Raw genomic sequence first — 21,437 nt, forward strand, 5'->3', positions numbered from 1 at the left:
CTATTTTCTTTTCCTTTTTCCTTCAGGGATAGAGGCCTGCAGGGAATGTGTCTCTCCTCCTCAATAGCTTTGAATGCTGTCCCCCTCCCTTTCCCCAAAGACGTCTGGTCACCTCTGAGCTACTCCCGAACTACCGGATTTCGCTCTCGGCTCCTGGGGCTTCCTTTTCAGAGCTAGAAATAGCACCAGCCGGCCACCACCCTTCCAGGCTCAGAGGAAAACCCAGAGACAGTTCCTGTGGCAATTTGGGCTCTCCGGCCGAATGCGGGACCCTCTTCGTCTCCCTGCATCTCACGCTACAAAGAGAAATAGCCCGCTCTGTTTCTTTACCTATACAATCAGCATCCCCTTCTTTCCTCTACCCTCCCCATCCCCTTTTCCTTTCGTGCTGTGCCTTTGATTTATGGTGGCTCAAGAGTGGAGATGAAAACCCTCTGAATAAATCAATAAATTGCGTTGTGCCTTGTCTAAAGCTAGGTTAGGGGAAATGTTCGTCACTTCTCCTACCTGGGCAGTTATCTTTCTACAAGGGCCAACACTGATGCTGAAATCCAGCATTGCCTGATCTCTGCGAGTGCAGCTTTCTCCCAACTGAAGTGCAGAGAGTTTAGGACTGGGACATTTGCAGGGAAACCAAAATGCTCGTTTACAAAGCTATTGTACTACCAAGCTTACTGTATGCTTGGGAAACATGGACCACTTATAAACGCCATCTCCAACTCCTCGAAAAATTCCATCAATGGTGTCTCCGAAATATTTTACACATCACTTGGGAAGACAGGCAAACTAATGCCAGGGTACCAGAAGAAGCAAAGATCACCAGTGTTGAAGTGATGATTCTTCAACATCAACTTCGTTGGACTGGTCATGTTGTGCGGGTCAAGTTCGCTCTATTCCGAACTTAAAAATGGAAAGCGTAATGCTGGTGGTCAACAAAAGAGGTTCAAAGACTCTCTCAAGCCAAATCTTAAAAAATGTAGTATAAACACCAACAACTGGGAAACCCTGGCCTGCAAGCGCTCCAGTTGGAGAACAGCCTTTCCCAAAGGTGCCATGGGCTTTGAAGACACTCGAACTCAGGACGCAAGGGAGAAACGTGCTAAGAGGAAGGCATGCTTGGCAAACCCTCACTGTCATCAACTCCCGCCCGGAAACCAATTTCCCCACTGTGGAAGGACGTGTGGATCCAGAATTGGCCTCCACGGTCACTTACGGAATCACTGTTAAGACTGTGTTTATGGAAGACAATTTTACTCACTACGAGGGATCGCCAAAGAAGAAAGAAGGAGTTGCTGGGTGGGTTGGACTACATGACCTCTGGTGTCCCTTCCAACAGTTCTATGATTCTAGGGATTAAAGTTATTTGGAGCAGAGCCAGACTTTAAAGGACGGCGATTGCAATAATGGGTTTGTTTTGGTATGCAAGCGTTTGACGTGTTTGGGGGGGAAACACTTAGGACAGGCACCAAGAACAATTCAGAATGACAAAAGGACCTGAACAGATGAACCGAGCAAAGCAGCCAGATATCTGCGATGATGGGGTTAGAGCTGGTTAATTGTTCAGATGATTTATAGACTTCCCTTTGCAAAATGCCGCAGGGCGTTTTGCAAACAAAAGAAGACGAAGGCAAAAAAACAACAACCCCCAAACAGGGAGAAATCCAGGCAACTGCCAATTATTCCCCAAATCCTGGGGTGTCTGGCTTGTTAAAGGTGCTGTTAGGAGTTATTAAGAGATCCCCCTCACTAAGCTATTGGTATAAGAAAAAAACCTGCTCCTTTTCCCTTATGGGGTACCCAAGAGCCCGTATAGAGTCCTTAAGTAGGTTCTCTATCGTAGGAGAAAATAACAGAGGCCAAGCAGAGAATATTGAGAAGCAAAGCAGCTAGTAAGCCTGATCTTTATTAAACTGTTGCAACAGGGTCCTCACTCCCCACATTCTGGAAGAACCCAGAACAGTGGTGCTCAAGCCCTTATATAAAGGTAAAGGTAAAGGGACCCCTGACCATTAGGTCCAGTTATGACCGACTTTGGGGTTGCGGCGCTCATCTCGCTTTATTGGCCGAGGGAGCCGGCGTACAGCTTCCGGGTCATGTGGCCAGCAGGACTAAGCCGCTTCTGGCGAACCAGAGCAGTGCATGGAAACGCCGTTTACCTTCCCGCCGGAGTGGTACCTATTTATCTACTTGCACTTGGACGTGCTTTCGAACTGCTAGGTTGGCAGGAGCAGGGACCGAGCAACGGGAGCTCACCCCGTCATTGCGGGGATTCGAACCGCCGATCAGCAAGTCCTAGGCTCTGTGGTTTAACCCACAGCGCCACCCACGTCCCTTGTAGCCCAAGACCACCCCCCAAAATATCATGCATACATCACAGAAAGAGGTGGTCCACAGCAGAAATGGGAGTGTGTGGCTTCTCTCCTGTCAAATATCAAATATCAAATTTTATTAAACGGTCACAGACCAGATTAACTCGTACAGCTAGTCATCGAAACATAACACCGGAGAAAACAAAGGACAATTTCAATCCTGTCTGCCAGGAGACCTGATCAATCATGCCTTATCAATTGCCTTTTCTGGGTAGCCTGGCCATTCCTTGGAGATGGTAAATACTAAGTTCCTGAATCTCTTATGCATATTGATAAGTGTGCTCAGCTGAACAGGTCCTTGCCAGACTGTGTTTGAAAAGGGAGGTGTAAATTCCTACAGTCCAAAGACCATTGGAAAGCTTTCCCCATTTCCTTCCTCCTTGCAGAGAAATATTCTGCCTTGGTCAGACCACACCTGGGATACTGTGTTCAGTTCTGGGCACCACAATTTAAGAAGGATGTGGACAAGCTGGAAGGTGAGCAGAGGAGGGAAACCAAGATGATCAAGGGTCTGGAAACCGAGCCTGATGAGGAACGGTCGAAGGAGCTGGCGATGTTTAGCCTGGAAAAGAGGAGCCTGAGAGGAGATAGGAGAGCCATCTTCCAATATCTTGAGGGCCGTCCCATGGAAGAAGGAGCATGCTTCCCTTTGATTTCCTCATTTTATTTCAACCGAAGTCGGACGCCCCCTGGTTTAGGTGGGAAAAATTGGGGGGGGGGCAGCAGAAGGAATGGGGAGATTAAGCAAGTCTAGTGAAGTTCTGATTTTCCCCATGATAAAGGCTTGGAAGCTTTAAAACACACACACACAATTCTATATATTTTTAAATTGCATTTTAACCTGTATTTTAAATTGGTTTCCCCCCCGTTATATTTTTATTGTAATTTTACTGTTGTTAGCCGCCCTTAGCCTGGCTCTGGCCAGGGAGGGCAGGGTATAAATAAAATTATTATTATTATTATTATTATTATTATTATTATTATTATTATTAAATCAAATGTCTTTAAAAACAACAACAACAAACTCCCTTTTTGTATGTGCCCCTGCTTTAGGGGCTAAGGACATTCTGGGTGATAAGGCCTGGGGCTGGAGGAGAGATGCAGGCTGAAGTTAGTGGGGTATTGCCCCCACTTTGCCCTCCATGCCAAGGAAACTCCGGGGCTCCTGGGACAGAACTCAGCCGGTCGGCCATCTCAGGGTTGTGGGTTGGAGCCCCACAACTGGCAAAAGATTCCTGCACCTCAGAGGGTTGGACTAGAGGATCTCCGGGGGGCCCTTGTCCCTCTGAAATTTGACGATGCTCTGGTTGCTTCTATGCCTTTGCCCCGGCTGACGTCTTTCGGGGCACCCTGGGGACCAGACTGGCAGAGGCGAGGCCGCCTTGGCCTTGTTCCTGTCGGCCGAAAAAACAAAAACAAGGGGGAAGGATCTGCGAGAGGCCGCCCCCCGAGAAATCTCCTGGTGACAAGAGGGCCCCTTTTGATAACCAGGAACCAGCAGCTTTTTCCGGCTAGGCAGGATGGAGTCAGGCGAGAGGAAGGAGGCAATATAAACACTCGGGGAATTGGAGTCCCCGCCCGGCTGACCCAAAAGCGGCTCCTTCGAGGTTGGCAGAGGCAGTTGTTGGCGAGATGGAGAAGAACCCCTACACGATGGCCAAGCTGGGCTTGGAGTTGAAGGAGAACCCCAATAAAAGGGATTGCGGCTTCTACATGAAATATTTCTTCCTCTTCCTCTCACTCATCCAGTTCCTCATCATCTTGGGGCTGGTGCTTTTCATGGTGTACGGAAACTCGGAGGAGAGCACCAAGCAACACCAGAAAGTCTTGCAGGAGCAGCTCCTGCAGTGCAACAAGAAGGGCCAGGAGCACAGCCGAGAGATCGCGGACTTCAAGAAACGCCTCAACGCCAGCCAGGTGGAGGCCAACCTGAACAAGAACAAAGCCGGAAGCTGCAACAAGACCCTGGTGGCCTGCAACAACGAAAAGGTCAGCAGAGAGACCGTCTCTAACGGGGTTGGGCTGGATGATCTCTGGGGGACCCTGCCATCACCAGAAGCTCGCATACACACAGAGATGAGCCTGTGTGCCGCATGTTGGGGTGTTTCTTTCAGATCCTACAAACGTCCCTGTTTTCCAAGGACAGTCCTGGACAGCCGTCCCGGTTTGGATGGAATAGGACGTCCCTATTTTCAGGGGAGAAACGTTGGAGGGGATGGAATAGGACGTCCCTATTTTCAGGGGAGAAACGTTGGAGGGGATGGAATAGGACGTCCCTATTTTCAGGGGAGAAACGTTGGAGGGGATGGAATAGGACGTCCCTATTTTCAGGGGAGAAACGTTGGAGGGGATGGAATAGGACGTCCCTATTTTCAGGGGAGAAACGTTGGAGGGGATGGAATAGGACGTCCCTATTTTCAGGGCAGAAACGTTGGAGGGGATGGAATAGGACGTCCCTATTTTCAGGGGAGAAACGTTGGAGGGGATGGAATAGGACGTCCCTATTTTCAGGGGTGAAACATTGGAGGGGATGGAATAGGACGTCCCTATTTTCAGGGGAGAAACGTTGGAGGGGATGGAATAGGACGTCCCTATTTTCAGGGGAGAAACGTTGGAGGGGATGGAATAGGACGTCCCTATTTTCAGGGGAGAAACGGTGGAGGGGATGGAATAGGACGTCCCTATTTTCAGGGGAGAAACGTTGGAGGGGATGGAATAGGACGTCCCTATTTTCAGGGGAGAAACGGTGGAGGGGATGGAATAGGACGTCCCTATTTTCAGGGCAGAAACGTTGGAGGGGATGGAATAGGACGTCCCTATTTTCAGGGGAGAAACGTTGGAGGGGATGGAATAGGACGTCCCTATTTTCAGGGGAGAAACATTGGAGGGGATGGAATAGGACGTCCCTATTTTCAGGGGAGAAACGTTGGAGGGGATGGAATAGGACGTCCCTGTTTCACTGGATGTTATGTGCTGGCTCTGTCATTTCCCAATCCTCTTTTACCCTTTTGCAAGCACTATTTACAATCATTATAGCAACAGCTGAACATTCAGCCCCTTTTTCCTTTTAGCAACAAGATGTAGGCAGACAATCTTTTGACCGTCATGACACAGCTGTTTGCAGACAGCATCTGTTGGTCAGTCCTCTGCAAAATAAGCAATAACCTTCAGGAGCTGAGAAACGTTGGAGGGGATGGAATAGGACGTCCCTATTTTCAGGGGAGAAACGTTGGAGGGGATGGAATAGGACGTCCCTATTTTCAGGGGTGAAACATTGGAGGGGATGGAATAGGACGTCCCTATTTTCAGGGGAGAAACGTTGGAGGGGATGGAATAGGACGTCCCTATTTTCAGGGGAGAAACGTTGGAGGGGATGGAATAGGACGTCCCTATTTTCAGGGGAGAAACGGTGGAGGGGATGGAATAGGACGTCCCTATTTTCAGGGGAGAAACGTTGGAGGGGATGGAATAGGACGTCCCTATTTTCAGGGGAGAAACGGTGGAGGGGATGGAATAGGACGTCCCTATTTCCAGGGGAGAAACGTTGGAGGGGATGGAATAGGACGTCCCTATTTCCAGGGGAGAAACGTTGGAGGGGATGGAATAGGACGTCCCTATTTTCAGGGGAGAAACGTTGGAGGGGATGGAATAGGACGTCCCTATTTTCAGGGGTGAAACATTGGAGGGGATGGAATAGGACGTCCCTATTTTCAGGGGAGAAACGTTGGAGAGGATGGAATAGGACGTCCCTATTTTCAGGGGAGAAACATTGGAGGGGATGGAATAGGACGTCCCTATTTTCAGGGGAGAAACGTTGGAGGGGTTGGAATAGGATGTCCCTATTTTCAGGGGAGAAACGCTGGAGGGGATGGAATAGGACGTCCCTATTTTCAGGGGAGAAACGTTGGAGGGGATGGAATAGGATGTCCCTATTTTCAGGGGTGAAACATTGGAGGGGATGGAATAGGACGTCCCTATTTTCAGGGGAGAAACGTTGGAGAGGATGGAATAGGACGTCCCTATTTTCAGGGGAGAAACGTTGGAGGGGATGGAATAGGATGTCCCTATTTTCAGGGGAGAAATGGTGGAGGGGATGAAAAAGGACGTCCCTCTTTTCAGGGGAGAAACGTTGGAGGGGATGGAATAGGATGTCCCTATTTTCAGGGCAGAAACGTTGGAGGGGATGGAATAGGACGTCCCTATTTTCAGGGGAGAAACGTTGGAGGGGATGGAATAGGACGTCCCTATTTTCAGGGGAGAAACATTGGAGGGGATGGAATAGGACGTCCCTATTTTCAGGGGAGAAACGTTGGAGGGGATGGAATAGGACGTCCCTGTTTCACTGGATGTTATGTGCTGGCTCTGTCATTTCCCAATCCTCTTTTACCCTTTTGCAAGCACTATTTACAATCATTATAGCAACAGCTGAACATTCAGCCCCTTTTTCCTTTTAGCAACAAGATGTAGGCAGACAATCTTTTGACCGTCATGACACAGCTGTTTGCAGACAGCATCTGTTGGTCAGTCCTCTGCAAAATAAGCAATAACCTTCAGGAGCTGAGGATCTCATCAAAACTAAATCCGGCCCTGGGGGTTGGGCTGGATGACCCTCGAGTGTCCCTTCCAATTCTAGGATTTTATGAGTCTATGGTACGCAATGTTGTTGGATATTGAATTAATGGGGTGTGGATGGACACACAAACTGAGAATGCTTTGAGGCCCGTGTAAAAGTGACAAGTTTATTTTGAATTGTTATATTTTTGTGACGTGCTTTCATATCCAGTAGCGTCGAGCACCCACAAACAGCTCCTAAAGGGATAAGGTTGATATGAATAATTTGTATTGTTAAAATTTTCTTCCTGTCGGTGTTTCTTCTTTATAGGGAATGCCTGTTTGCCATAATGGCTGCTGCATATTATATATTGCATTGCCTGCTAAATAATAATGATAATGATGATAAGAATGATTGTATTACCCAACTGTGTTACCTGGGTTATGAAAGCACCCAAAAGATGTTAAAGCAAAGATTATGGGATAATACACACAGTGACTTGCGATCTCGATCACACGCAGTCTGTAGTCTGCTGGCAGTAGGAGTACAATATGGCCATGTCTTTAAGTCAACATCTTACATTAAAAACCTGACAGTACCAAATTATCGAAGGCTTTTCACCAAAGCCAGACTAAACGTCTTTCCTTCTGCAGTGTTGAGAGGAGTTCCCTGCCAGGACGGACTTTGCTCGTGTGCTCAAGACATCGACTCCATAAAACATAGTTTGTTGCACTGTGCAAAATATGAGCAAGCCAGGGCTGAACTGATATTACCCTTGCTGGTACCTTTCCTGGGAAAATCAGAGGCTCACTATGTCGGGTTCCTATTGGAAGACCGGACAAATGTTAGAACATTAGCAGTGGCAAAGTTTTTATCGGTGGTTGCAAGATCGAATGAGCCCTATATTCTAAACAAAATGCTTGTTTAACCTGGCGGTAGGCTGTATGAATTGTGTATAGTTTTGTAATGATTTGTTGGATCTCTGGACTGTAATAAAGATTGATGATGAATAATAGCAATAATAATAGAGAAAAAGTAAACTAACCGGAACACAGTCATCTTTTCAAATCCACCCTTCTCTAAATTTTTCAGTGAAGTTCTCCTGACAGAGTAATGTGTCCCCAAATTCCTGAGCTAGGGCGATGTTTGCATCGAATGCTGTAGAATAAGGTTCAAGGAAGCATTATGGCGGGGGGGGGGGGGCCGGGGGCTGGGGGGGGAAATTGCTTTGCAAATAAAGAACGAGGAGGAAAATGAATCTTAGGCAAAACACACACACAAAAATGCATTTGCCGGGAGAAATTTACGCGGAGATGCTGATGAATTTCCACGAGGGGTTTAAAAGGGTGGCAAGGATATGTCGAAAACCGAGCTCAAGATTGGGGGTGGGGGAAATGAGAGGAAAGGACCAGTTTCTGCCCCCATCCCTAAGAAGGAACCACCTGCCTGGAAGCAGGTAAAGTGTATAAGGACCTGGGGCATTCCATCAAATCCAACTCAATGATGTTGGAAAGTGTTGATCACTTCCCCTACCTGGAAAGTTACCATATTTTTTGCTCTATAAGACTCACTTTTTCCCTCCTAAAAAGTAAGGGGAAATGTGTGTGCGTCTTATGGAGCGAAGGCAGGCTGCGCAGCTATCCCAGAAGCCAGAACAGCAAGAGGGATTGCTGCTTTCACTGCGCAGAGATCCCTCTTGCTGTTCTGGCTTCTGAGATTCAGAATATTTTTTTTCTTGTTTTCCTCCTCCGAAAACTAGGTGCATCTTGTGGTCTGGTGCGTCTTATAGAGCGAAAAATAGGGGGTCTCTTTCCACAAGGGCCAACATTGATGCTGAAATCCAGCATCACCTGAGCTCTGCGAGTGCAGCTTTCTCCCAATCAAAGTGCAGAGTGTTTGAGGACTGGGACATTTGCAGGGAAACCAAAATGCTTGTTTGCAAAGCTCTTGTACTACCAACCTTACTGTATGCTTGGGAAACATGGACCACTTACAAAAGCCATCTCCAACTCCTCGAAAGATTCCATCAACGGTGTCTCCGAAATATTTTACACATCACTTGGGAAGACAGGCGAACTAATACCAGTGTACGGGAAGAAGCAAAGATCACCAGTGTCGAAGCAATGATTCTTCAACATCAACTTCGTTGGACTGGTCATGTTGTGCGGATGCCTGATGATCGTCTTCCAAAGCAACTCCTCTATTCCGAACTTAAAAATGGAAAGCGTAATGCTGGTGGTCAACAAAAGAGGTTCAAAGAGGCTCCCAGGACGTTTCCTAGCACAATTCAAAGTGTTGGTGCTGACCTTTAAAGCCCTAAACGGCCTCGGTCCAGTATACCTGAAGGAGCGTCTCCACCCCCATCATTCTGCCCGGACGCTGAGGTCCAGCGCCGAGGGCCTTCTGGCGGTTCCCTCATTGCGAGAAGCAAAGCTACAGGGAACCAGGCAGAGGGCCTTCTCGGTAGTGGCACCCGTCCTGTGGAACGCCCTTCCAGCAGATGTCAAAGTGATAAACAACTACCTGACATTTAGAAGACATCTTAAGGCAGCCCTGTTCAGGGAAGTTTTTAACGTGTGATATTTTACTGTATTTTTGGTTTTTATGTAAGCCGCCCAGAGTGGCTGGGGAGGCGGGGTATAAATAATAAATTATTATTATTATTATTATTATTATTATTATTATTATTATATAAAGACTCTCTCAAGGCAAATCTTTAAAAATGTAGTATAAACACCAACAACTGGGAAACACTGACCTGTGAGCACTCCAGTTGGAGAACAGCCTTGACCAAAGGTGTCGTGGGCTTTGGAGACACTCGAACTCAGGACGCGAGGGAGAAACGTGCTAAGAGGAAGGCACACTTGGCAAACCCTCACCGGGATCAACTCCCGCCCGGAAACCAATGTCCCCACCGTGGAAGGACCTCCACTGTCACTTATGGACTCACTGTTAAAACTGTGTATATGGAAGACAATCTTTCTCAGCTACTAGGTATTGCCAAGGAAGACCTGCAATCAGTTCATGTTGATAAACCGTGTTTATGGAAGACAATCTTACTCGGCTATGAGGGATCACCAAAGACGAAGAAGAGCAATAGCAATAGCAATAAGCAATAAGCAATACTAATTAACACTTCTTGTTGTTTAGTCGTTTCTGACTCTTCGTGACCCCATGGACCAGAACACGCCAGGCACTCCTGTCTTCCACTGCCTCCCACAGTCTGATTTAACACTAATTAATAGTGATCAATAATAATTAATAGTTACAGATAGGTAGCCGTGTTGGTCTGCCATAGTCAAAAAAAAAATTAAAAAAATTCCTTCCAGTAGCACCTTAAAGACCAACTAAGTTAGTTCTTGGTATGAGCTTTCATGTGCATGCACACTTCTTCAGATACACGAAAGCTCATACCAAGAACTAACTTAGTTGGTCTTTAAGGTGCTACTGGAAGGAATTTTTTTATTTTGTTTTAATAATTGATAATTATTAATAATATTTGAAGCTGCTTTCTCCAGTCAGTGTCAGCTCTGCTTATTTTCCTCTACCACCCCAAATCGTTGGATCCTAACCCACCCCTCTCTCCATCTTGCCCCAGTTAAAATGCCATGAGCAGCGAAGACAGGACGCAATTGCCCAACAGATGAGCCGGGAATGCGCTTACAACTTGTACCTTCTGAATATGACGACTCAAGGTAAGAGCAGCCCGGCCCAGGGCACACTGTGGTAATCTAAAACTGTGCTATTTTTACTGTTGTTAGCCGCTCTGAGCCCGGCTTTGGCTGGAGAGGGTGGGATATAAATAAAATTTTATTATTATTATTAATCTAGCCTTGAGGCTACGGCTGCTGGAAGTTCGGCCGAAGACAGCTGGTGCCCGCTGGTTCTCTGAATGAGTCCCTGAAGGCTGATCAGCCGCAGGTGTACGGTTGGCCATGCCAGGAACATAGCTGTCAACGTTTCCCGTTTTTTAAGGGAAATTCCCTTATTCCAAATAGGATTCCTCGCAAGAAAAGAGAAAAGTTTACAGCTATGGCCAGGAAAGGCTGCCCCTAGAGAACCGTGCAAAGCCCAGCTGCTGCCAGAAATCCTGCCGCCGCCCCCATAAGAAATAATAATAATAATAATAATAATAATAATAATTAACTTAAAAGGTAAAGGTAAAGGTAAAGGTACCCCTGCCCGTACGGGCCAGTCTTGACAGACTCTGGGGTTGTGCGCCCATCTCACTTAAGAGGCCAGGGGCCAGCGCTGTCCGGAGACACTTCCGGGTCACGTGGCCAGCGTGACATCGCTGCTCTGGCGAGCCAGAGCCGCACACGGAAACGCCGTTTACCTTCCCGCTGGTAAGCGGTCCCTATTTATCTACTTGCACCCGGAGGTGCTTTCGAACTGCTAGGTTGGCAGGCGCTGGGACCGAGCAGCGGGAGCGCACCCCGCCGCAGGGATTCGAACCGCCAACCTTTCGATCGGCAAGTCCTAGGCGCTGAGGCTTTAACCCACAGCGCCACCTGCGTCCAAATAAATAACTTAGTTGGTCTCTAAGGTGCTACTGGACATTTTATTTTATTTTTTATCTATTTATCATCTATCTATCTCTATCTATCTCTCTGTCTTTCATCTATATCTATCTATCATCTATCTATCATCTCTTTATCTCTATCTCTCTATCATCTATCTATATCTATCTAACATCTATGTATATCTATCTATCTATCTATCTATATCTATCTATCTATCTATCTATCTATCACCTATCTGTCTATCATCTATCATCTATCTATCTAACATCTGTCTATATTTATCTATCTATTTCTGTCTATCTATCTGTCTGTCTATCTCTCTGACCCTTGTGTTTTGGGGGGATGGAAACAGCCCCTTGCTGCTGTCACTGCACACATAAACAACTTTTTATTTTCTTTTGGCAGATATTATTTTCTTTTGGTTATTTATTGGTAAATAAAAAACAACTTTTTCTTTTCTTTTCCACCTATAATACCTAACAAAAAGGCCTCTGTTTTTTTTAAACAAAAGTTATTCAAAACTTTTTTTTTTCCATATCGTTTTGTCTTTCTCTTCCTTTTCGAATGTCCCGCAGTTCGGATCGACTCTCTCCAGGAAAAACTGGCCGCTCTGCAGCTGAGGAGCCAACTGGAGCAGGGTGCCTTGTCCGGTGTCCAGAAAAACCTGCAGGACCAATTGGACCGGATAGAGAAGGAGAAGCAAGCTTGCGAGATCAACCGGCTGGGAGACCAGTCGCGGATGCAGACCTACAATGACCTGGGTTCCCAAGTCCTGTCCAAGCTGAATCCCGTCCTTGAGAACCTGAGATCATCCTCTGAGCAGGTCATGGCCAAGTTCACCTCGTGCTACCAGGTCGGCAGCATCCATCAGAACTTCCGACCGCTGACAGACGCCGTGAGGGACCAGTTCGAGGTGCTGGCCAGGCAGGTGGACCAGAAAGTGAGCAGCGCGGCCGAGGAGAACGGGAGGCTGCAAAGAGAGAAGGCCACTTGCACCCACAGCTTGCAGGAGAAGGAGCGCCAAGCGGGCGCCCAAAAATTACAGTGCGAGAGGGAGAAGCAGATCCTCCGAGATGCCCAGGATGCGGAGACCAAGAAGATGTACGTAGAGAGGCAGCAGTTGGTCGGGGAGAAGGAGACCCTCCAGCTGCAGTTGCAGCAGAGCAAGACAGCATGCCTGAATCTCAGGGTAAGGTCAAGGTCAAGGGACCCCTGACCATTAGGTCCAGTCGTGGCCGACTCTGGGGTTGCAGCACTCATCTTGCTTTATTGGCCGAGGGAACTGGCGTTTGTCCGCCCCGCAGACAGTTTTCTGGGTCATGTGGCCAGCATGACTGAGACACTTCTGGAGAACCAGAGCAGCGCACGGAAATGCTGTTTACCTTCCCACCAGAGTGGTACCTATTTATCTACTTGCACTTTGACGTGCTTTTGAACTGCTAGGTTGGCAGGAGCAGGGACTGAGCAATGGGAGCTCACCCCGTCATTGCAGGGATTCGAACCGCCGACCTTCTGATCGGCAAGTCCTAGGCTCTGTGGTTTAACCCACAGCGCCACCTGTGTCTCAGGGTAATCTCAGGGTAAGAAACCGCAATTCCGGCACTCCTCAGACGCCCATTCCCTCTTCCATTTTTGGAGCATAATTTTATTAGTTTTTCGTTAGTGTCCAATAATAGCCTCGTTATAACAAGATCCAATGCTGAGGGCCTTCTGGCGGTTCCCTCCCTTTGAGAAATGAGGTTACAGAGAACCAGGGACGGGCCCTTCTCGGTGGTGGCGCCCTCCCGTCAGATGTCAAGGAAATAAACCACTGTCCGACTTTTAGAAGTCATCGGAAGGCAGCCCTGTTTAGGGAGGTTTTATTTTAATGTCCTTTATGAGGCACAGCAAACCACACATGATCAAACAGACAACGTATACAAATTGTGCAAAATACCAGCTCCACGTAACGAGGTTTGTCCCAGTCAGATCTTTAACTCGAGATAAAATCAATTTGCATAAATAATACAATACAACATTACCACATCACCAATCACCACCCTATTGTTTAGGGGTAAAGTGGGCTAATGGAATAAATATCAGGGCAAACGTTATGGGTAGGTATTGGGTGTAAAGAGAGGGGCCTGCTGTCGTGACGAGTCCTGGGAGAGCGGGGTTCGAATCTTCCCACTTAGCCATGAAACTCACCAGTTGCTCGCTTTCAGCCTACCTCGCCGAGTTGTTGTTGGGGTTTGAAAGGGCAGAGGCTCCACCAAACCTGGATATAAACGGAACTGGGCATGGAAGGGTTGGCAGGACGGCTGGTTACTACCTGCCGGAGTTGGCAGAAGGGCCGGTGGGGAGCTTCCTGGGGGCCCAAATGTGGCCCTCAAAGCTTCTCCACCTGCGCAGCTCTGCTGAAAACTCACAGGACTTGTTCAGAGGAGATATCAGGGTTCTTTGCTTCGCAGGGGACTTCTTCGTTCCCCAGCAACCCGTTCGTGAGGCCGGCGAGCCCCGTTCTGTCCAGCGGTGCCAACACGATGGGGGGCACTTGGAACGCAGGGAGAGTCGTGAATACTGCTGGTTCGGTTTCCAGCCCACAAATCTTCCCCGGAAGATCAGGTGCAGTCGTGCAGCCGAATCCTGCCTCCCCGGGAATACAAATCAATGCTGGTGAGTCAACCCACCCCACTTGGCTCCATCCATCCCCTCCAACGTTTCTCCCGTGAAAATAGGGACGTCCTGTTCCATCCCCTCCAACATTTCTCCCCTGAAAATAGGGACATCCTATTCCATCCCCTCCAACGTTTCTCCCGTGAAAATAGGGACGTCCTGTTCCATCCCCTCCAACGTTTCTCCCCTGAAAATAGGGACGTCCTATTCCATCCCCTCCAACGTTTCTCCCCTGAAAATAGGGACGTCCTATTCCATCCCCTCCAACGTTTCTCCCCTGAAAATAGGGACGTCCTCTTCCATCCCCTCCAACGTTTCTCCCCTGAAAATAGGGACGTCCTGTTCCATCCCCTCCAACATTTCTCCCCTGAAAATAGGGACATCCTATTCCATCCCCTCCAACGTTTCTCCCGTGAAAATAGGGACGTCCTGTTCCATCCCCTCCAACGTTTCTCCCCTGAAAATAGGGACATCCTATTCCATCCCCTCCAACGTTTCTCCCCTGAAAATAGGGTAAGCGGCCGGTTGCTCCTGTTCAGAAGGCGAAACCTTACCTCGGAACATGTTTCCTTTGTGTTCCTTTAGATCGATTGAGAACTCTGGAGAACAAGAAACCCCCTTTGGAGAATGGGAAGCTGCAGAACCAGCCGCCAGCTGTCCTCGCGGGACAACCCCCCAGGTCCTGTAGTGAAAAAATGTGATTTTAATACGTCCCTGGTCTATGGGGCAGAGAGAAGGGGCTGAGCTACTGTTCTGTTGGGTTGCTGGAAAGTTTAGATGCTTCGGGGTCAGAGCCCAGTAGATAAGGTGTGGTGTCAATATGGGGGTGATCCCAGGTTATGGGGGCAGGCGGATCAGGTCCCAGATTTCAGAGAATCACAGGATCATAGAGATGGAAGTCTAGTGTCCAGATCAAGGGAAGTTGTAGTCCTTCTCTATTCTGCCTTGGTCAGACCACACCAGGGATACGGTGTCCAGTTCTGGGCAGCACAATTTAAGATGGATGTTGACAAGCTGGAAGGTGGGCAAAGGAGGGAGACCGAAATGTTCAAGGGTTCTGGAAGCCATGCCTGATGAGGAACGGTCGAAGGAGCTGAGGGTGTTCAGCTTGTAAAAGAGGAGACTTGAGAGGAGACAGGAGAGCCATCTTCCACTATCTCAAGGGCTCTCTAATGGAAGAGGGCGCAAGCTTGTTTTCTCCTGCTCCGCAGGGTAGGACTCGAACCCGTGGCTCCGAGTTGCAGGAAAGGAGAGCCCGACTCAACACCAGGAAGGGCTTTCACGTGGTCAGAGCTGTTTGACCATAGGAAGGTCTATGATTCTATGTTCTCCAGATCAGCCTTTCTCAACCTGCGGGTCCCCAGATGTTGTTGGACTACAACTCCCATCACCCCTAGCTAGCAAGGCCAGAGCTCAGGGGTGATGGGAGTTGTAGTCTGACAACATCTGGGGACCCGCCGCTTGAGAACCGCTGCTCTAGATCTTATAGACTCGCAGAGTCGGACTCAGGGACCCCTGAAGGTCATCCAGCCCAACCCGCTTACAATGCAGGAATCTGAGCTCAAACTTCCATGGCAGGTGGCGATCCGAACCTCTGCTTAAAAACTTCCAAGGAATGAGAGCTCCACCCTGGCCCTCTTTTAAGCCCCTCCATTCTATACTCAGGCTGTACATTTGCAGAAATAGAACCATTAATCCTAAAGTAGGGTTGCCATAGGTGCAGATTTTGCCATAGGTCCGGATGATAGTTGTAATGGTTCTAGGGGGTTGCTCGTGCGTAAGTCGTTGTCGCCACACCTGGCTGAGTCACCTGGGTGAACCCTTTCTGTCCGGACAGCCACCCATCCGTGGCTGTCTCAATCGCTGGCAGAATCCGTCAGTGGGCGTTTCTTGAACTTCTTCCAGCAAAGAAGTTCTTTGACGCCCAGTCGCCTCCTACTCTCCCTGCGCGGAAGTCTTCCGCGCAGGGAAGGTGTGGGCAGCGGAGGACCCGTGCTCTCCCCACTGGTCTCCGGTGAGGAGTCTAGGAGCCTTCTCTCCGATTCCCCCATCTGCCCCCCTTCTCCACTGGTGCTACGCTGATTTCCTTCCCCACCAAATGGGCTGCCTCTCTCCCTACTGGGACGCTCTCCGGCATCCCTCTGGAGCCCTCCCTCCGCCTCTGGCTCCGATGGCAGTTCCCTGACAATAGTCATTGTTTGGATGGGGGGCTTTTATCCATTTCCGCAGTCACACAACCAATCAATCAGTAGCTGGTCTGGGTTCCGCACAGTCACAAAAACAAATGAACCGAAAAAGCCTCAAAAACAAAATATGCAAAATAAAGAGCAAAACTAAAAGTGCCTAGCTTACTCCGTTCTGGAAATCCGTTTGACTTCTGAAATGTTCGGAAACCGAGGCGCGGCTTATGATTGGCGCGGGCGCCCCAGAAACAATAGCCGACAGCCACGTCAGATGTTCGGCTTCCGGAAAACGTTCAAAAACCAGAACACTCACTTCCGGGCTTTGAGAACCAAGGCGTTTGAGAACCAAGGTACCAGTGTATCCGAATACGTTTGTAAATATCAATAGCCTACTGTATAAACTCATTCTGAATTTGATTTCTTCCCGCCACAGCGGTTAAAGGAAATGGCGCCGGAGGCCTTCAGGAACAGCACCTGGGAATTAAGACTCGATTGTTGGAAAGGGAAGAGTGCGGAGTTTGGAAATTTCCTCAGCTGGTGATGCATTTCGGACAGGACAGGGAATCGAAGCGGAAATGGACATCAGCATTGAATGGGGAAAACTGCCCCCTTCCCCCAAACCCTCACTGCTTCTTGGCGACACAACCGATGCCCAATTTAAGATGTCTTATCCTAAATGCAGCCGGTCCGTTTGGTTTGTTGTGTTTCGCAAGCAGCCATTACACCCATAAAAATAATAATAACCGCTATTAATGATGGTTTACCTTTCTTCTCCCCAACCCCTTAGCGGATCATTCCTTTCCTTTTTCCCGATCCAGTTTTGTCCCACGAATCTGGAAAGCCCTAGCGAGAAATTTAGATGCTCTAAAAGCAGGCATGTTCAAGAGCTTGATCGCGATCCACTGGTTGATTATACCCCCAGGTATCCCTCCCAGAAACGAAAGCTTAAATCTGAGCAAAACGGGGTTTGAAATTCATACCCCGAATTTTGCAACACAGTTCCCCAACTGGCGGATTCGTGCAAAAAAATGCATTTGCTCCAGGAAATTATGCATGGAGACGCATCTGTTGGCAAAAGGCACACACAGAAATGTGTCACATCCTGTGGAGATCTCCTGGGGGAAATCTGTGTGTCTTAGGCAAAGTTGCATTGAAAAGTTTTTCAAGGAGGGTTTTTGAAAAAATAGCCGTCGTCCAAAAATGACGTGCAATTGTGGAGAACTGAGTTGGGGGGAGGAAATTAGATAGCAAAATGAACAGACTGCCTTTCCTACCTTTCAGGGCTGTTGTGATGATAAAACAGTATTTTTTGCTCTATAAGACTCCCTTTTCCCCTCCTAAAAAGTAAGGGGAAATGTGTGTGTGTCTTATGGAGCGAATGCAGGCTGCGCAGCTATCCCAGAAGCCAGAACAGCAAGAGGGATTGCTGCTTTCACTGCACAGCGATCCCTCTTGCTGTTCTGGCTTCTGAGATTCAGAATATTTTTCTTCTTGTTTTCCTCCTCCAAAAACTAGGTGCGTCTTGTGGTCTGGTGCGTCTTATAAATACGGTATGTAACCGCCATTTGTGTCCCCTGGCCCTGACTTTCTTCATAAGATTTGAATGTAAACCATGAATGCTTTCAACAACGGCAAAGCAAAGCTGTAAATTCACCCTTTGGGCAGAGTTAAGTTGTTGCTGTCGCTTCTAGACATTTCCTACATTTTTGCAAGAGGCAGGGTGGCGTGCCTATGTATAAATTTTGATATCATGTACACATTTAGATAGGCCTATATGTATATATATCTCAGGAAAAAGGAGGCATTATTTAGCTTTCCCGGGATAGACCTTGCTAGCAAGGATGGTTGAATAGAGCTCCCACGTTCATGGCAGTCTATCCCCAATCACATGATGCTGACGAAACATCCTTCAGAAATGAGGGGATCTGTTTCCTTTCCAGACAGTACCGGATTTACGTCTGTGCTAAACAAGCTCTCGCTTAGGGCCCCACTCTCTTGGGGGCCCCCAAAAAAAATAAATGGGAAAAAACCCTGGATGTACATTTCCAAAATATAAGATAAAAGGCAAATAAAATAAAACCTACATGCAGCAACCGTGTTTTGTTTTGTGTTGTGTGGACTCCTAGGATGTCAGTCATGGGCCCTGCCTGCTCCCTAAAATATCCCTGGTTTGCTCCTTTCTATATATAGGGTGCCGACATTCTGCATGGACTGGTTGCAGGGCAACATGCGCAAATGGCTTGAGATATCTATGAGGTCCATAAATTGCCATATGGCATATATTCAACCAAAAAAACAGCGGCAATTTGTTGTTGACAAAGGACAGCTGGACATACAGGTGAAACTCGAAAAATTAGAATATCATTCAGGAATTCAACTTGAAAGGTGAAACTAATAGATGAGATCGACTCATGTCATACAAAGCAAGATGTGCTTCTACTTCTCAGAGGTCCAATCTCGTTCGATTTGCAATCCTTGTTTTGCTGATTTCCTTGAATATTCTAATTTTCTGAGATGGTTGATTTGGGGTTTTCACCAGCTGTACGCCATGATCATCACAATTATCACAAATCAAGGCTTGACATATCTCGCTTTGCATGTCACGAGTCTGGCTCATAAATTAGTTTCACCTTTCAAGTCCCCAAGCCATCGTTGTAAGAATTCTAAGCTCTCAAATGGACCGCCCTCCTACTGAAAAAGTCTGCTGACCCCTGGAATAGGACGTCCCTATTTTCAGGGGAGAAACATTGGAGGGGATGGAATAGGATGTCCCTATTTTCAGGGGAGAAATGTTGGAGGGGATGAAATAGGACGTCCCTATTTTCACAGGAGAAATGTTGGAGGGGATGAAATAGGACGTCCCTATTTTCACGGGAGAAATGTTGGAGGGGATGGAATAGGACGTCCCTCTTTTCAGGGGAGAAACGTTGGAGGGGATGGAATAGGATGTCCCTCTTTTCAGGGGAGAAACGTTGGAGGGGATGGAATAGGATGTCCCTGTTTTCACGGGAGAAACGTTGGAGGGGATGGAATAGGACGTTCCTATTTTGAGGCAAGAAACGTTGGAGGGGATGGAATAGGACGGCCCTCTTTTCAGGGGAGAAACGTTGGAGGGGATGGAATAGGACATCCTTATTTTCAGGGGATAAATGTTGGAGGGGCAGTGCCAGATTTAGGCATAAGCTAAGCAAGCTATAGCTTACGGCCCCGCTCTCTTGGGGGCCCCCCAAAAAACTAAAAGAAAAACCTGGACGTGTATTTCCAAAACATAAGATAAAAAGCAAATAAAATAGAACCTACATACAGCAACTGTGTTTTGTGTTGTGTATGCTCCTAGGATGTAAGTCATGGGCCCCGCCTGCTCCCTAAAATATCACTATCACTATTAATATACTTCTTCTTAACTGTATTTCTGTTCAACAACGACTTGGATAAAATACATATTTTGTGATGTGCAAATGGCTTGAGATACCTATCAATGACCATATAGCATCTATTCAACACAAAAAACAGCAGCAATTTGTTGTGGAGAAAGGACAGCTGGACGTAGAAAGTGCCCTGTTACCTTCAGTAGCTTAGGGCCACATCAAACCTAAATCCGGCCCTGGTTGGAGGGTATGTAATGATGATGGTGATGATTATGGGATGGCAGCCAGAGGGATATGAGCTGCTTCCTAGGAAACGTCTGTTTCTTTCCAGCTGTCTCTGCGTGAGTGGATGAACCCAAAGTCGCCTGCAGAGGAAAAACGGCAGCTTCCCTCGCTTCCTGAGTTGGGTTTCCCCTCCAGATCCTTTGCGCAGGAAAAGGCGGCGTTCCTCGCTTCTGAATAACCTCAGGAAAAGAGTGTAGGACGGGGTGGCTCAGGGCTGCCTCCTCGCTAATGGTCCTCGCCGACTGCGGAGGCTGGGAATCACCATCCTGGCTGGTCGCCCTCGCGGGCCAAATTTTGCCCAGTCCTCTTCCAAACGCATCCAAATTGGCGACTGTCACTGCCACTTTGCCACTAGCAATGGCGAAGGTTTCCTATTGGGAATAGTGCCAGGAAGTCTAAAGGAAGAGGACAAGACATTATATAGGTGAAACTCGAAAAATTAGAATATCGTGGGAAAGTTCCTTGATTTCAGGAATTCATCTCGAAAGGTGAAACTAATATATGAGATTGACTCATGACATGCCGAGCGAGATTTGTCAAGCCTTGATTTCTTATCGTTGCCATGATCATGGCGTACAGCTGGTGAAAACCCCAAATTAACCATCTCAGAAAATTAGAATATTCAGGGAAATCAACAAAACAAGGATTGTAAATTGAGCAAGATTGGACCTCTGAGAAGTAGAAGCACATCTCGTTTTGCATGTCAAGAGTCGATCTTATATATTAGTTTCACCATTCAAACTGAATTCCTGAAATCAAGGAACTTTTCCACGATATTCTAATTTTTCGAGTTTCACCTGTAGATCGCAGCTTCTCAGGCCTGCATATAGGAGAGTCGTCATAATAGCTCTCCGAAGTTAAAAGCAGAAGTCGGCAAATGTGCCCTCATTTTCGCTCTTCAAAATATGGCAGCCCTAGGTAGGCTTTTTAAAATCTGCCAACGTTTCAAGATAACGACACTATTTCAATTCACATAAGAATGTACGTTTTTGTACATTTTCCCCCATTCACTCATCTTTGTTCTCCCCCCTCCCCATCACTGAACAGGGGAAAAAGAATGTAAATATTAGGCTAAATAGGGGGGGGGGGAAATCAACTCTTTGGGGGTGCCCTTCCCCAGCACCCTTTAGGGAGCGTAGCTGCATTAAAAAACCGAATTTTGCACTGAAGGCAAGGCAGTCGTCTCCTGCTCTCCCCACCATTTGTGCTGGAAACCGAGCCTTGCAAAAATATTATTTATAGCTGATTCTAAGAGGCCCCAGAGCTTCCTTGCATACAGACAACGCCCTCTCCTCATGAAAACCTCTCTCTAGGATGGTGTTTTGTGTGTGTGTGTGCGTCCCATTAAATACGTCCTGGGTTTTGTTCCATTCCTTTCGGAAACAAAGTCTTTAACACAAGAGGGAAATGTGAACATGGTCCTGCTAATGAGTTTTTAGGAAAGGAAAAGGATGTGGGGGGGAGAGGAGAGGGAATTGCTCACATCCCCAATAAAGAGGAGC

General features: G+C 47.6%; 1 protein-coding gene and 1 long non-coding RNA gene across 2 annotated transcripts; one reads left to right on the plus strand and one right to left on the minus strand.

Annotated features, from left to right (window-relative positions):
• The first annotated feature begins 3,929 nt into the window (after positions 1 to 3,929).
• PLVAP (plasmalemma vesicle associated protein) lies at positions 3,930 to 18,371 on the plus strand. Its single transcript, XM_079960771.1, has 6 exons — positions 3,930 to 4,358; positions 10,520 to 10,616; positions 12,020 to 12,633; positions 13,895 to 14,099; positions 14,685 to 14,778; positions 16,716 to 18,371. Exons 1-6 carry the CDS (start codon positions 4,002 to 4,004, stop codon positions 16,720 to 16,722), a joined length of 1,374 nt encoding a protein of 457 aa, XP_079816897.1. The 5' UTR covers positions 3,930 to 4,001; the 3' UTR covers positions 16,723 to 18,371.
• On the minus strand, positions 17,441 to 21,172 carry LOC307207321. Its single transcript, XR_013834643.1, has 2 exons — positions 20,669 to 21,172; positions 17,441 to 18,912 (listed from the first exon to the last, which is right to left on the minus strand). It is a non-coding gene; the product is annotated as an uncharacterized lncRNA (long non-coding RNA).
• Positions 21,173 to 21,437: the final 265 nt, after the last annotated feature.

The sequence above is a fragment of the Podarcis cretensis genome (assembly GCF_951804945.1).
Source record: "Podarcis cretensis genome assembly, chromosome: 18".
NCBI classification, from domain to species: domain Eukaryota; kingdom Metazoa; phylum Chordata; class Lepidosauria; order Squamata; family Lacertidae; genus Podarcis; species Podarcis cretensis.

Bases quoted from the DNA above. Each gene is read 5' to 3' on its own strand.
- PLVAP (XM_079960771.1), top strand. From the start codon at position 4,002: ATGGAGAAGAACCCCTACACGATGGCCAAGCTGGGCTTGGAGTTGAAG. The intron at 4,359-10,519 runs GTCAGCAGAGAG...ATCTTGCCCCAG, and splicing joins TGGCCTGCAACAACGAAAAG to TTAAAATGCCATGAGCAGCG. The intron at 10,617-12,019 runs GTAAGAGCAGCC...AATGTCCCGCAG, and splicing joins TCTGAATATGACGACTCAAG to TTCGGATCGACTCTCTCCAG.